Source organism: Rattus norvegicus, chromosome 3 (assembly GCF_036323735.1).
Source record: "Rattus norvegicus strain BN/NHsdMcwi chromosome 3, GRCr8, whole genome shotgun sequence".
Taxonomy (NCBI): Eukaryota; Metazoa; Chordata; class Mammalia; order Rodentia; family Muridae; genus Rattus; species Rattus norvegicus.
In genome coordinates, this window is record NC_086021.1 from 127,815,549 (window position 1) to 127,832,436 (window position 16,888).

A 16,888-nucleotide genomic window follows, 5' to 3' on the forward strand; every position below is an offset into this window, starting at 1 on the left:
TGGTGTTTTCTGATTTGGATAAACATTTATAAGCATTTTTACTTTCTTTGCAGCCTGTTAGCATGGTTTTACCAGAGACACTTCTAGCAGCTTCTTTGAGGATCCAAGTCTATCTCTAGGATTCTACATGAAGTTACTCCTTGCTTCTTCATCTAAGTGAAATTAAAGTGAGGCTTTCCCAACTAGCCACCTCCTCAGCAGACAGGGCACAGACACATGTTAGCAAGCACTATTCATTCTGAGTGGGCTAATTGCCCTTGGGAAATGGGCTAAAAACTAGCACAAGGTCATCATTCTTCTCTTAGAGAATCCATGCTTGCAGTTATCACACACAGCTGGCGTGGATTCTGTCATTCTGTCTGAACAGGCAAAGGGGCAGCTGCCTGAGCCTTGATAGCCCTGCATGCCAGAGGTTTGTAGGTTGGGTTTCCAAATTCAGTGTTTGTGGCTCTCAGCTTTGAGAACTAAAGCTATGGTTCCAAGCCCACAAAGTTGGTACACCAAGCAGAGTACTTTCACTGGTGCTTGAGTATTAACACTAATTAGAGTTCTACCTCCCGAGCTCTTGTCTTTAGGTCCCCACAGCCTCTCATCTACGTAGCCCCGCCTCTTACTGACTTTTCTGTTACACTCTTGGACCCTTGTCCTGCCTTTACAGTTACAGCTCAGAACTTCAGGCACTGAAGCCTTTAGTTCGCAGTGGCTCTCAGCCCCCTCTGGGCTTTACACCTCCAGCCTTGGATATCACAAGTCTTACTGCTTTTTTAGAGCCTCAGAAGCTCCTGGTGTTGCAGCTCTGAGCTTTGAGTATCAGGATTCTAAAGGCTCCTGATGACCCTGGAAATTTTCAGCCACATTTGTCGTCACTGCTGATACTGGAGCTTGAAGCCCTAGGTTTTCTTTTAGTTTGGTTTTTGTTTGTGTTTGAAAATAGTATCCCTAATTCCAGGCTGCTCTTGAACTAGTTAAGTAGTTATGGATGACTTTGAATTTCTTGATCCTCATGCCTCTATGTCCCAAATTCTTGGATTATGGGTATACAGTACCACTGACCTTAAATTTTCAGGCAGCCTTTGTAGAAACCAGCCTGGCTTCACACTTCCTGTGTAACTTGAGGAGAACTTATGGTCCTCCTGTCCCTTAAATGTTGGGATTACAGATATGAATTGAGCTTTTTATGTAACCCACTAAGCTTGTTTCACCTCTGAGGAGGGCCACAAAATAAACATGGCATTCTGGAAACTGCTTTACTAGAGCCTAAAGTTGCAACACAAGAATGTGGGTTGGGTCTGAGAGAAGCCTCTCAGACTAATGTAAAAAGAGTGGCACACTCCTGCATTCCTGTATTCACTTAGGAGGTGAAGGCATAAGAATGAGGAGTTCAAGTTTATCCTTAGCTACATAGCAAGTCTGGAACCAGCCTGGGCTACATGAAACTATCTAAGAAATAGGAAGATAAACAACGCACTGTAATATGCAAACAAACAAACTGGAAAACAGCTTGATTTACATGTAGAAAAGGAGTTTGCTGTGCTTGGTCTCAGGCTGTAATTCCACTAATAGCAGTTTCTATTCTACCAATGAAAGGTGTTGTATAAGCACAGCCCAGAGGTTTTTGCTGAGTTACCGGAGGAGATACTCCTCCTCCTGACCTAATTGAAGACTGCTATTACAAGATCTTGTAATAGCAGCCCTCCAGAGAAGCTGTAGGCAAGCTTATCTGGTGGCCATCAAGGTTTGTCAAAACTCAAGTGAAGGGCTCCACACAGAAGCAAGGCAGCAAGGCCTCGGGAAGCAGAAGTATGTGGTGTCAGCAGCATCTTGGTTGTGATGTTCTCTGCAGCTGGGACATAGCTTTCACAGTCTTTCATGAATTGTTCAGGGGGAGCTGGTGTGCTCTGGTGACAGCTGCCAGAGGAGGAAATGTTCGGTTTTTGTTTATAGGCAGTCGGGTATAAGGGGAAGATCAGACAGTTGTCAACCACAGGTTCGAAATTGGGCCACCCAGCAACTCGCTTACCTTAAAACATAAGAGGGTGCTTTAACAAAGGCCCACTGTTTACTTTTTTCTGTTTTGTTTTTTTTTCTGTTTACATTGTTAACACTATTTGGCAATATTTAACTCATAGGCGGAAAACATTAAGAAGAACCAGATTCCAGGGCCATCTGGGGAGAAAGAGCTTCAGTTGAAAGACTGTATCCATTAGATTAGCCTGTGTTGTAAGGCATTTCCTTGGTTAATAATTGATGCAGGAGAACTATTTGTGGGTGATACTATGCCTGGCCAGATGGTCTTGAACTGGAGAAAGAGAGAGAGAGAGAGAGAGAGAGAGAGAGAGAGAGAGAGAGAGAGAAGCAAGGCATGAAGAACAAGCCAGTAAGCAACACTCCTCCATGGCGTCTGTATCAGCTCCTCCCTTGAGTTCCTCCCTTGACCTCCTTCATGGTAAACTGTAAGGTACAATATGAAATACACTTGTCTTCCTAAGTTGCTTTGAGTGATAGTGTTTATCACAGCAATAAAAACTTATTCTCCCACCAATTCCAGGAGGCTCTGCTTAGATCCCTCCTCCCCCAGAGAGACTTCCCAGAGCCTTTGCCTTGCATACATTGGTATTCCCCTTCCTGTTTTGCCACCAACTCTGTATTTGTACTTTTAATCTCAGTTTGATATAAATTGTGTGTTGGTTTCATCTTCAGTGATCACAATATTAAATGTAAAGTAAATGTTACTTGAATTTAAAAGAACCATAAAAATATATGTCTAGCTTGGAAGAGAATAGATAGTCTGAGTTTCAGCTCTGTTTGTATCTGGGCATTTTCAAATGGTCGAATTCTGATGGAATACTCAAGATAACTCAAATATGAGAAAAAGTAAGCACGTAAACATTACTTATACTCAGTTGTATAACAGCCTGTCTTAGAGCGACTATGACTGGCTGCTTGCTCTTCAGGACACTGTTCCCGAAACTGTGCCCTGACTGCTGTCCGTAGTCCTAGATGCAAGGTTCCTGTCACGTGACTTTTTGGATGCTGCTTGATGTTTTCAGTACTACCTATCTGTCTTCTGCTTCCACCACATCCTGTCATTTTCACTGATAACCTTTCCCGTTGAGCCTATGTCATAGTAGATGTAATAACCATGTAGGTGCCCATGTGTAACTGGCGCTCAGCAGTGTGTTTCACAATGAACTTGCAGTAGAGCAATATAATAATGGTGCACTGGTTAAAAACCCATCTTAAAGTTGTCCTCTAAACTAGATGCTTCATTTTGTGACTCAAACCCAGCCATTTCTGTTCTCGAGGGCTTCAAGTTTTATTTTTCAGGTTTACTCTCTTCATACTCCTACGCTGTTTCCATTCCTCCTGCAGGACATTTTTACCTAAATTTCCCAGTCCCTTGAGAAAGTTCCCTTGAAGCCTATTATTATTCCTGACTGTAAAAAGTCTCTTAATAGTTCAATAAGCCTCACTTCATCTACTCTTAAGAACTGCAAAGATCATCAGTCTTCTCAGTTCTTTTCCTGAGCCTGTTTCTTTCATCTTTCATACAGCTAGAACATGGTTACACTGAATTTAACACTCAAATTCTTAGCACATCTGTACCTGGTTATATGTTTCAATCTTTCCAAGTCTGGTTGCAGTTTGTGCAATTATTCAGTTTGATATAAAGACCCCATTCACTCTAAAGATGCTGATTTGGACAACCATATGTTTACCTAGCCACAGACACACAGAAGAGATTCCTTGTTCTACAGCAATAATCAAGCAAGAACAGGCATATATTCAGGAAGTGTTCATTTGATTGTCTGCATTTACCAGTTTGCTTGGCCTATAATAATTTAAACAAATGCTTTCTAATTACTGTAATATGATTGTTAGACTACGTTATCACTGAGGTAAGCTGTTGAACCTTACATCTGTACTCCCAGATTCCTCTTGTGGCTGAAGTTTATGGTATAGAGAAGGACATTTTCAGACTTAAGATCAATGAAGAAACTCCACTGAAACCAAGGTATGAAGTTCCTGATGTCGTCAACAGCAAGCTTGGAACTGTCAGGTGAGCCTCCGAGCGGGGTCTGTTATGCACAGCCTTGGCGTGTTCTGTCATCCTACCTTGGATGGATTCCTTATTCACCCCCACTTAGTCTGTTCAAAGTTATACTCAGTTACTGGGTTAGTAGTCAATCATTTGGGGATAAGTTTATAAATTTTCTATATTCCCTATTCTGTTTGCTCTAACTCCCATCCCAAAACTGTTTTGTACCTCCAAATGAGGAGAGACAGAAGGTTCGGCTTGCTCTGTTTCTCACAACAGTGGTTTATTCAGCAGAGTTTGGAACTAAGTCGAAGAAAAGCTGTTTAATTTGCTCACTTGGATTAGTACCATGACTCAAGAGACCTAATACACTAACGCTCACAGTAATTTATACAGTCAGACAGACTCTCTTTTAATTAAGGATAGTCTCAGAAGCCTAACACTTAATTTTATTTAGAGCCAGAGATAAAGTAATTATCAGTGTTTAGGTTAAAAAGAAAAATCACTCGGGACTAAAGCATTTTCAAGTACTTGCAAGATTTCCATCCATTGTCCCCAGGCATTCAGGTAGAACACCAGCTGCATTGCCTGGTGATTTCTGATAAGGGTAAGACAGATGCTTTAATTTTCGCCATATTCCTACCATGATTTTATGTACGTTATGAGCTTATGGTCAATAGATAGTAAAGATTATATAAATATCGTGCAGTAAATATCGTTGTTAGTTCTGCTTCCATCTTGACAACTTTCTAGGGGACCTTCAGCTACAAAAGTAACTGAAACTCCGAAAGCAGCCTTTTGCCCTTCCCAGACTCCTTTGTAGCCAGAGTTCTGATATATTAATAGAGATGTATTAATGTGAGAATTAAATTAAAATGAGAACATGCTAAATCGTAACTGCTATCCCTATGAGGAGACTGTCGAGACACATCCACAGGGACGCTTACAATGACAAGCAACCATCTGCAGGCCGTGGAGATGGGTCTTATAAGAACCAGGGTTGGGGATTTAGCTCAGTGGTAGAGCAGTTGCCTAGCAAGCACAAGGCCCTGGGTTCGGTCCTCAGGTCCAGGAAAAAAAAGAAGATAATACCTCAGATTTCCAGAACTGAGAGAAAATAAACTGCTATTTAAACAGCCCAGCCTGTGGTCATTTGTTAATGATAACCCAGCAAACCGGTACAACTAGGAATGAACCACAGCATTCTGTGCTTCTGCGTAAGTTATTCTTGGTCGTCAACTGAAATAAGAGGCTTACCAAGCAAACCAAGAGGTGGGAATATAGCACAGCGTGACTGTCACTCAGAATTCAAAATTCAGAGGTGGCCTAGCTACCATCTGAAACATTCGCTGACATAAAACAACAGTCTCAGGGTTTGAAATTCTGAACTCACAACATGGTTAGAAAACTAATTAGTCTCTATGACGCTTTCATATCTTAAATAGCTACAGAATCCCTATGGCTACAAATACAGACTCAGAGTTTGATACTGCAGGTTGCTGAATTAGATCATAAGCTGAGTTCACAGTCCCTACAGATCTGTGATTTGGGACATTAACTGCAAAAAGTTACAAATGCATGCATGTGAGAAGATTTGGATAATTCTAAATCCCCAAACTTCCAAACTCCAATGAGCCTGAGCCTTCCACTCCTGCAGAAGCCACTCTCCCCGCTACTTCTGTGAACTCACACTACACATATATGACTGCCTGAAGAGGGCAGAAAATGGCGTCAGATCCCCTGGAGCTGGAGTTACAGGCTGATGTGAGTCCTCTGCAGTAGCAGCACTCATTCTTAACCACTGAGCCACCTCTCTGTCACCTTCTTACTCCTGATAAAGTTGGCCCTGCCTGAGCACACTGAATAGACCTCCACTGAGATAGACTTTGCAAAGGGATTTCTGTGTTCCTTATATCCTTATGTCACAGCCTTCACTGCCTCCACACCTTTTGTCAGATCCTAACTAGCCTAGACAGCCTTTACAGCCAAGCTCATGAGAGGAATGCCCTGCCTAAAGAAGTATAGGATTTTCATAGCGTCCGTGAGATGGCGCATCAGAACAGTTGCTGCCTCTAAGTCTGTGGCACATACACACCCTATACACACACACATATGACACACAAAATAAAATTTTAAGATTGAAATAAATAAAAATATTCAGATTATGTGTGCTCAAGTGTTACTAGACATTATAGACAGGAATGATGGTGGTGGTGGTTGTTGTGGTCGTGGTGGTGGTGGTGGTGATGATGATGATTGCCATTTATTTGTATGTCTAACTTGTACTGGTTGCTCCGCATGCATGATTTCACTTAATTTTTCCCCAAAACCCTATTAGCTTTTAATTTTATTATTTGTAATTTATAGCCAAAGAATTCGACCTAGAAGGGTTGAATAACTTTGTTACCTGTAGTTATGAAGTATAACAGAGCATGCTCTGTCCAAGCTCTTCCTTCACTGTCCATGATGGCTCCTTACTGCAGGCCTTACCAGTTCTCTGTCACAGGAAGATTGTTTGCCAATCAATACTCTAAATCACATAGAGTCATGTACATCTATAGCAATTGATTTTTCTCTTCCTGTTTTATGTCACACAGGCTGGTCTGCTCAGGGGACACAGGCAGCCTGACACTGACAGATAGAAAAGGAGATCTGAGATGTCATATCTCAGCAAACCCATTCAAGATTGATTTGTTGTCTAAGGACGAGGCTCTGATCAGCATCAACTCCCTGGGCAAGCTATACTTTGAGCACCTGCGGGTTCCTCACAAGCAGAGGTATTTGCATACATTACTTGACCCTTAAGACCTACCTTGACAAAGCCTGTCTGAAGTACCAGCTACCTGAACTCAGGTCTTCATGCTTGCACAGCAAATGCTTACTGGCTGAGCTTTCTCCCCTTTCCCACCAAAGACTTTAAAGGTGTTAGTACATAAACTTATGTACTAACATATTTGCTATGCTGGTTTTGCTGTCTCTCCATTTAAAAAAATAGCAGAAGAATGCGATGTTTTAAATAAGCTGTAGGTTGGAGATTTAGCTCAGTGGTAGAGCGCTTGCCCAGCAAGCACAAGGCCCAGGGTTCGGTCCCCAGCTCCGAAAAAAAGGAAAGAAAAAAAAAAAAACTCTTAAATAAGCTGTCCCCACGGTTCAGGCATTTGGGTACTTGGTCCCCAGTGGATGCTGCTGCTTGGGGAGACTTAGGAGGTGTGGCCTTGCTGGAAGAAGTGTGTGAGGCCAGGCTGTGAGAGTAAAAAGACACACCATCCCCAGCTCACTCTCTGCTCCCTTCCTGCTTGTGGCTCCAGATGTAGCCCTCCGCTCTGCTCTAGCCACCACCTCTGCCACCTGCCGCCTCACTCCACCCCTCTGGAGTCCTAAGCCCAGCCGTGACTTGCCTTGGTCATCGTGCTTTGTCACAACAACAGGAAAGTAACAGCTAGGAAAAATCTTTATAAGACAAAGACAGAGTAGATCAGGATTCGGTATTTAAATTTTCCTTCTTTTTATTACTTTTTAATTTTCCCACAATGAGCATATATATTACTTTTATGATAAATAGTAAGATTTTCCAATGCTAACATCTCAAAAATAAAAATAAGTTGCAACTTAAAAAAATCGTGTGGAAATAAATAATGCAATTCACTCTCACTTATTCTAATGATAGGAATAGCAAGTACAGACTGCTAGGGTTCAAACAGCCAATGGCGAGAGTGGGACTGCCACACTCTTAGCAGCAAGCCCCTTTACCCACTGAGCCATCTCACAGCCCCTACTTATCTCCTTCCTTTTTTTATTGAGACAGAGCCTTGAAGTTACTTTGCAGGTGACAGTGACCTTGAACTTCTGATGCCCTGCCTTAGCCCTCTAAATCCTTGAATTACAGTTATGTGTCACCATGCCTGGTCTATAGTGATGTCATATTTAATAAATTAAAGGATAGGATTTATAAAGATCTGGAAATGAAAATCTTTTTCACTACATTAAATACTGCCAGTCTTCTCATTGAGTGAAACAACATTATCTGTGTTTAAAACAGAGCTACCAAAGGAAATGGACAAAATACACCAGCTGACACCTTTCAGGTAATGAGATTTAGCCATTTACTTTACTTTGATCTTTTTTAACACTCCAGTCTGTAAACAAGTAGTGGATTCTATTCCCCTCTTCTCTAGGAGGGTGGTTGGTAAATATGCTGTTGTATATAAAGGGGCCACTTGGTCTTGTCTTTGGCTTATCTTAGCATCTTAGTCCTTGTAAGTGTGTGTGCATGCCAGATGTGGAAGCCAGAAATAAGTACCAGGTGTCTTCCCCAAGTATTCTCTAACTTACTTTTTATTACATTTCATTCACGTGTGTGTGTGTGTGTGTGTGTGTGTGTGTGTGTGTGTGTGTGTGTGTGTGTGTGTGTGTGCTGTATCCATATTTCTTTTGTGAGGAAGAAGGGATACAAAGTAAAAGTCAGGTAAAATGGTAAAGAGGTAGGCAGGCTGTTCTATGGAAGGACTAGCAATGTTCTTTTACTTAACAAAAATCTGTTGAAGACCATCTTCTGCCAGGCAGGCATTGCTGAAGGAATTGGTAATTCACCATTAAACAGATCTAAGTTCCCAACCCATCACAGAGTGCACCTTCTTTTAAGATATGTTTACATTTTTTAGTTAACCCTAAGGACAAAGAAGGTTTTAAACACAGAGGCACATGGTCTCACCTCTGTTTTTAAAAGGTTATTTTGTCTGAGTTATGAAAAATAGACAATCTAGAAGTCTTTTGTGTGTTTGTTTATGTGGGTATGGCATGCACATGTCAGTGCACATGTGTGACTTGGTGTACATGCATGTGTATGTGCAGGCCAGAAGTTGACCCCAGGTGTCATTTTCAGTCACTCTCTGCCTCATGTTTTGAGGCAGGCTCTTGCCTGACCTCACTGATTCAGCTGGTCTGCTAGGCAGCTTGGCTGGGGATCGCCTGTCTGCCTCCCATGTGCAGCCTGCTCTGCTACCTAACATTTACATGGATGTGGAGGATTGAGCACCAGTACTCACACGAGCAGCAAGTACTCTACCACTGAACTGTCTCCCCAGGACTCTGTAGCACAGGCTGGTCTCCAACTCACAGCAATCCTCCTGCCTCACCATCCTGAGTTCTGAGTTTATGTGTATACACCACCACACCTGACTAGAAATCCTTCTTCATTCACAGCCACATAGCTCCTCACTTCATTCACAGCCACATAGCTCCTCACAGAGTCTTGACAATAGCTATGACCTTTTGCAATGATGAAAGTATTTCTGGTGTCCCATGGACAAAGTCCTCTTTTTCTTAAGACTCATCTGTATTGGTGGATGTGAGAAAATGTTTTGTTTCTGAACAGAGAAGGTAAACACATGATTGTTTACAAGATTGTGATGACAGGTTAAGTCCACTTTAGGGAGATAGCTGATTAGATTGCTTGAGTAGCAGTTTTGAGACCCAGATCTTGTCACAAAAAGTTTATTAATGTTTCAAACCCTCTGTATAGAACAATTTTCAACTGTTTGAGAGTTTCTAAAGCCCATGCCTGGCCCCAGGTTAGCATAGTCTCTACTTGAGGCATTCAGATGTGATTTCAAAGAAGCACAGGATGGCTTTATAGAAGCTAGAAGTAGACGAATAAACTCATTTTCAAGCAAAATTTATTTTACATATAGTTTATTTCTTCTCATTCTTAGATAAAATTGAGAAAGTTGTAGCAATAGAGAGAGGCAAGACCTGAGAAATCACTGTCATCCATTTTATCTAACATCTCAAACAAGCACAAACAGACACCTGATTGAAGAGGGGAAACTCAGCAAAACCAGGGTCTGCTTGTAAACTCACCTGAGCTGGGAAGGAAGATGGCTCAGGGGCTGCCAATATGATGACCTGAGTTCAAGCCTCAGAACCCACAGGGTAGAAGGAGAGAGCTGAATCCCATGGGGTGTCCTTCGGCCTCTACATGTGAACTGTGGCATATGTGCACATGTAGCCCTCCAAATAAATAAATAAATAAAAATGTGAAAAATTAAAGCTAAGTTATTAGATTCTCAATGTTTTATCTCATATATTTACATGAAAGTTTTCCCTTTTGCTGGGTAGTAGTGGTGGTGCATGACTTTAATCCCAGCACTCAGGAGACAGAGGCAAGTGGATCCCTATGAGTTCAAGGACAGCCAATGCCACATAGAGAAATCCTGTCTCAAAAGAAAGAAAGAAAGAAAGAAAGAAAGAAAGAAAGAAAGAAAGGAGGAAGGGAGGGAGGGAGGGAGGAAGGGAGGGCAGGAAAAAGGAAGGAAGGAAGAAGGAAGGAAGGAAGGAAGGAAGAGAAAAAAACATAAAGAAAAGAAAAGGAAAAAATCCTTTTAATTCCTTTAGTTGTTCTGCATGAAAAGGCTGTTGCATTTTTTTCAAAACACTGCTTATTTTAGTCCATATAAAGATGTTCATGACAAACAATATAGCAAGTCCTCAAAAATTTAAATTTGAAATTGCAGTCTGACCCAGTAGTCCTGTTCCTGTATGTCCCCAAAAGTGAGAACATTGCAGCATCGCCCACAGTAACATAAGCAGGAAGAAACACATGACCCAACCTAACTGTGGTCTGTACATGTAATTGAATAGTATTTGGTCTTAGATACGACAGTTCCGATGTGTGCTCTAAAGAGAGTAAGAACTGAGACAGCCTGTGGAGTAAGCCAGTCACAAAAGAGCTTAAATATGTATCATAAGCCAATCTTCAAAAATATGGACTCGTTTTCTCTGTCTTTTCTTTTTCTTTTATTTCTTTTTCTTTTTGAAGGTGTGACAGAGTTTCAGTATATAGCCCTGACTTACTACGTAGAGTAGGTTAGGCTGGCGTCCAGTTTATAGAGTTCTACCCTTCTGCCTCACAAGTACTAGAATCAGAGGCATGTAGTAGTTAGTTATGAATGTGTATGATGCATGTGTGTAGGCCATGGTGTGGAGGGGATGGTGTGAAGGTCATGGCATGCATGAGGAGGCCAGGGAACAACGTTGTGGGGGTATTTCTTGACTTCCACTTTTATGTGGGTTCCAGGGATCACACTTGAGTTGTCAAGCTTGCATCATTAAGAGGCAAGGGCCTTTACTTGCTAAGCCATCTTGCCAGTGCCTCAGTCTTCTTAACGATCCAAATAAGAAATACTGTTATGGTCACCATATTTGTTGCAGTTTATAAACTCATTTTGATCTCCTTTTTATACAAATAGGAAAATCAAGAGGACCTGGGCCTGTGGGAAGAGAAATTTGGAAAATTTGTGGATGTCAAAGTTAATGGTAAATTGACAAAATTAAGGTATAATATTAAAATAGATCATTCCAAAACAGCTAGCCATGTATGTCTAAAGATTATTTGAGGTCTGAGGCTATGAATCTGTGATACAGTGCTTGGCTACTATGGAGGTGCCCTGAATTCAATCCCCAGTGGCATAGATAGATAGATAGATAGATAGATAGATAGATAGATAGATAGATAGTCAAACAGACAGACAGACAGACAGATTCCTTGAGCTTTGGCACCTAAAACAAGTAACTTCTGTAAGGTGAACAGAAATCTCCTAGTTGGGCTCCCAGGACTTCAATAATGCACTACAACAGAGAAGTAACTATAGATAGCTTATGGAGGAATGAAAGAGATACCTGGGCCATGTACAGCTTACACTTTTAGGACAGGACCTGGGTCAGCACACTGCTTGGTGTTTTGAGTAAATCAGACAACTGACAACTGTAATCCCACACTCTATTTCCACGAGACTGTAGTCATACAGCCCAACTGTATGACTTTTTTTAGGCCTCCTCATCATTGTCACAGGTGTTGCATACCTGCCTAGGACATTTTTCACAGGCTTAGCAGTATGTGAGGGGATGGGCTCACACATCACATATCACAACCATGGGAAGTCATATATAAAGGATGTAAGGAAGGCCTTCATGCTGCTCTGACATGGCGGTTCTTGTAGAAAGCCACAGACAAGGAAAGTTACCAGGCAGAAGACAAACCTGATCTCATCCAGCCAAGATAAAAGTGCTCAGTGTTTAGGGCAAAGGGAGCTTTAGCACACAGCTCAGGCAGCATAACTAGTGACTGTGTACTTTTACACTCACATACATTTACATTCACCAATCCCCAAACATCGCAGCGTCTTACTATCAACATCAATATACAGCTTAGGTTGGTTGGGGCAAGTTCAGACTCTCTCAGCTAGTTGCTTTGTTACATTAACTGAGTCTTTTAGATCGATCTATGAGAAGCAAACTTAGCTATGGTCCTGGTCTTGGCAGGCCCTTCCTCTGTTGGTTTGGATTTCTCCCTTCATGGATTTGAACATCTCTATGGTATCCCTCAACATGCAGAGTCACACCAACTTAAAAATACTAGGTAAGTGACAGTAAGAATCCTTGTCATAGTTTGGGGTTTATTGCTGTGAAGAGACAACATGACCAAGGCAATTCTTATAAAGGACAACATTTAACTGGAGCTGGCTTATAGTTTCAGAGGTTCTGTCTGTTATCATCATGGTGGGAAGCATGGCATCATGCAGGCAGACTTGGTGCTGGAAAAACCAAGAGTTCTACATCTTGATCCAAAGGCAGCCAGGAGGAGACTGTCTTCTGCAGGCAGCCAGGAGGAAGCTCTCTTCCACATTGGGTGGAGCTTGAGCACTAGGAGCCCTCAAAGCCCACCTACCCAGTGACACACTGCCTCCAACAGGGCCACACATAATAGTGACACTTCCCATGGACCAAGCATATTCAAGCCACCACAATTATTAACTAGTCTGTGGCTTAATATTAATTATAGAGTTTGAGAAACCTTCCTAGTATTCTTCAGAGTCCTGAACAGTATAAATTAAAAGTTTAGTAAGAGCAAACAAGCGAGCAAGGTTCTGTATATTTAGTCCATCTTTGCTCTTGACTGAGTGTCTGCAGTAATGGACTGTACCCTGTAAGTACAAATAAGCCCTTTCCCCTCCCTGTGTTGCTTTAGAGAGAGTATCTGTCACAGTGACAGAAACGAAACTAGGACAGGACATAAAGGTGGGAAGAAAGAACCAGTTCCACAAAGCTGTCTCTGCCTTCCACATACATGCATATACACTCATATTAATTTAAAAACTGTAATAGTGAACCCCAAAACTACAGGAATAAAACAAGGAATATTTGGAATTAAAGTGGAGGTTTGCTTTTACTATGTAGGATAGTTGAGGGGCACCCTGGGAGAATACTAAACATATATATATATATATATATATATATATATATATATATATATATATTGATCTAGAAAAGGACTTTCACTCTAAAGAGGAGAATGAGACAGAGAATGTGGCATCTCCGATTACCTGTGATTCCCTTGGAGAGACAGATCAGACTGACGCTACTGACAAATGGATCCCAGAGGCATCTGCCAAAGAGGCGCCAAAACCAAAGAGAAGCAGACTGATAAAGTTGTCAGGTTTAGAAACTGTTTATTTCTTGGGTAGGCAGAGTGACCAATCTCACTGCCCGGGCCTCTGTCCTGTCCCACATCTTTCCCAGCTCAGTTCTCTGGAGACAGTTAGGATGCACTTCTTTTGACTTAGTTGCAGACAAGTCTTCACACAGTGCACCACAGCAGACATTTAGAAGGTGTAGCTCAGGATCTAAGCCTGAAATATCCAGGAAACCAGTGAAGACAAAGGAGGAGGATCACATACACCGGGTTGGGCCAGGAAGCCTTCAGGCAAATGGTAAGAGGTGGATCTTTGTAGGAGAGTGGTTTAACAAGAGTGATCTTGTTACATGCTCAGGCTGGCCTAGAACTTGCTATAGCCTAAGCTAGCTTCTACCTCATAGTTCTCCTATCTCTATCTTCCAAGGTCAAGGATTTAAGTGTGTAACTTTATGCATGGCAGGAGGTAAAAGGTTATTTACAGGGAGAATGATGCTATTCATTAACAGCCACTTGTATTTGGTGATAAGCCTCCTTTGTGTTTCAGAGATGGAGACGCATACCGTCTTTATAACCTAGATGTCTATGGATACCAAGTTCATGACAAAATGGGCATATATGGTTCAGTGCCTTATCTCCTGGCCCACAAACAGGGCAGGACTGTAGGTATTTTCTGGCTGAACGCCTCAGAAACACTAGTGGAGATCAACACAGAGCCAGCAGCTGAGGTGAGCTATGGAATGTGGCTGCATGCTGGACTTTCCACCCTGTATCCTGAGCCCTTTCCTTCACAGCAGCATTTTTCTGTACCAAGAGCTTTGCAATGTAATCAACAAATGTCAGTAGGAGCTACTAAATGTAGACTGATTCACATAAAACTGGGTGCTATGGGTTACAGTGAAATTTCTCAGATTTTCATTACCCCCTTTCCAGTACACACTGACCCAGATGGGCCCAGCAGCTGCCAAACAAAAAGTCAGGTGCCGAACTAATGTGCACTGGATGTCAGAGAGTGGGATCATTGACGTTTTTCTGCTGACAGGACCTACACCTGCTGACATCTTCAAGCAGTACTCATATATCACAGGTAAAGCATCCATCATTCTGTTAGATTCCCTCTGTCCTAGGCATCATCACTGCAAACAATGTCTCTAAGGGTTTTAAGTAGCAAGAGTTTTCTTCCCATCCTCATTACATTTGGACAAGCTAAATAGGACACTAGAGGAGTAGATCTCAACCTGTGGGTCTCAGCCCCTTTGAGGTGGGTCACATGTCAGATATCCTGCATATCAAATATTTACATTAAGATTTATAACAGCAGCAAAATTACAGTTATGAAGCAGCAACAAAATAGTTTTATGGTTGAGAGTCACCACAACATGAGGAACTGTATTAAAGTGTCACAGTGTCAAGAAGGTTGAGAACCACTGCACTAGACTGTCCATTCTCTAATGCCTAACCCTTGTCATATACCTGTTTGAAGCTTTAGTCTCTGAGAATAATCCCCTGTAATAAGGAATATTCTGTTCTGAACTTTTGAATGGTTCTTCTCTGTTATACTACTGTTCTAGCAATAAAATACTTGTTCTTTGCGAGATTAAAGGCTAAGGCCAGTAAAATGGCTTAGTGGGTAAAGATACTTGCCACCAAGCCTGAAGACCTGAGTTTAGTCACAAGGACCCACATGGTAAAACAGAGAACTAACTCCTACCACGCACATGTATACACAACATGCACACACATGCATGCACATGCACATACAAGTACATGCATGCATGCACACATACACATGCACACACACATGCACACTCACTCATACATGCACACACATGCACACACATGCACACTCACACATACATGCACACACATACCCACACGTACACATGTGCTCACACACACATGTACACACATGCACAGGTTAAATAAATGCAAATACATGTGCTTTACTCCTTGCAGGGATAAGCCGTTTTTCTCCTACCTTCACCCTAGCCTGGTAATTGGGTCAGCTAAATTTCCTCAGAATTCAAAGACATCTCTCTCCTGTCCCCTGCCTTCTTGCTCCAAAACCACTTGTTGTGTTCCTTTGCACGTGATTTCTCTTTCCCACTGAACTACTCTCCTTATCACTAATATTCTGACACTTTACAACAAGCTCCCTTGATGCACTCCTGTCCTGAAGGTGGACATGTTCAGTCTGAGTGTCTTCAGTCTGAGTGTCCAACAGCCTCTACTGTCCCTTTCATAGTTTCCCATCCTTGTTTTTCCTCCCTTTTTCTTTTTGCCTCTTGTCTGAAAACTTTTCTTCCTCTTATCTCCCAGGTCTTCCATTATTGACATGTTTCTGATGTTGAGAACTTTCCTATCTCTGATTTTCCCATGTGCTCTTTGTTCTTTAATGTTCTAATCCAGTTTTATGCTGTCCTGCTCTACTGTGTGATTATTTTATCTTTTTTCACCTCCAGAGATACTGATGATAATGTTTACTTTAATTTACTTTTATTCTAAAATTATGTATATATGTATGAGATAAAGAGCCAGCAGGGTCCAGAAGAAGGTGTCTGAGCCCCTGGAGTGGGTATAAGCCACCTGATGTGTGGCTCTACATGGAAGCCCTTGGAGTCTGGATGAGTCTGGTATCCTAGCACATGAGGAGCTTGTGCCTATCTTCGAGGTTTCTGAAGCAGGGATGTGCTCCTCTCCTTTGTGCCCTCCTCTGACACTCTTCGTGGTTCAGCAGACACCACCCCTCCCTTATTTCCCACCCTCAGGTCTATGTTGAACTTAACTTCCATTTGGTTTGTTCTTTTGTTTTGAAGCTGCAGTAATTTCCATGAATTGGTGCTCTCCTTCCACCAGGTGTGATGCAGGAATTGAACTCAGGTCATCAGGCTTGGTGGCAAGAACCTTTATCCACTGAGCCATCTCACTGGCCTCAGGTTTTTTTAAAACAGGGTCTCATGTATCTCAGGCTGGACTTGAACTCTCTAGACAAGAATGACTTTGAATTTTGATTCCTCTGCTTGTACCTCTCCCAAGTGCTGGGATTACAGGCATGCATCACCTCCAGTTTTACAGGGTGGACCCAGAGTTTGGTGCATACTAGGCAAGTGCTCTACCACCTGAGCTGATCTACAGCCTGATTTTTGCCATTTGACATGTTTTCTTGTATAAAAAATATGAGAAGAATTCTGAGCTTGACATGCAGGGCTCTTTAAAAACTGAGCCTTTCCAGTTTCAGCTTCTCTTAGCTCTCACACTGCCATCTCTGCAGTGTTTATTTTCTCTAAGACTGCATGTACTTCTTTGCCTGTCTCTGTTCTCTAAGCCCTACCTTGTCTCCCTGCCTGGCATCCTCCTTGTTCAAGGCCTCTACTCTTCTC

At 42.0% G+C, this 16,888-nt stretch overlaps 1 protein-coding gene across 7 annotated transcripts in view; it reads left to right on the forward strand.

Moving 5' to 3' along the window:
• The window catches only part of Ganc (glucosidase, alpha; neutral C), a 51,864-nt gene that overhangs the window by 8,417 nt on the left and 26,559 nt on the right, over window positions 1–16,888 (forward strand). For 6 of the 7 annotated variants that reach the window (XR_005501772.2, NM_001145840.1, XM_063283077.1 and 3 more), the window contains exons 4-10: window positions 3,933–4,060; window positions 6,637–6,816; window positions 8,079–8,124; window positions 11,287–11,353; window positions 12,359–12,455; window positions 14,056–14,236; window positions 14,442–14,595. Coding sequence is in view for 6 of the 7 variants with exons in the window: in NM_001145840.1 (NP_001139312.1) it covers window positions 3,933–4,060; window positions 6,637–6,816; window positions 8,079–8,124; window positions 11,287–11,353; window positions 12,359–12,455; window positions 14,056–14,236; window positions 14,442–14,595 (853 nt within the window). In the remaining variant the exon portion in view is untranslated. The other variant, XM_063283079.1, reaches the window with a different exon arrangement.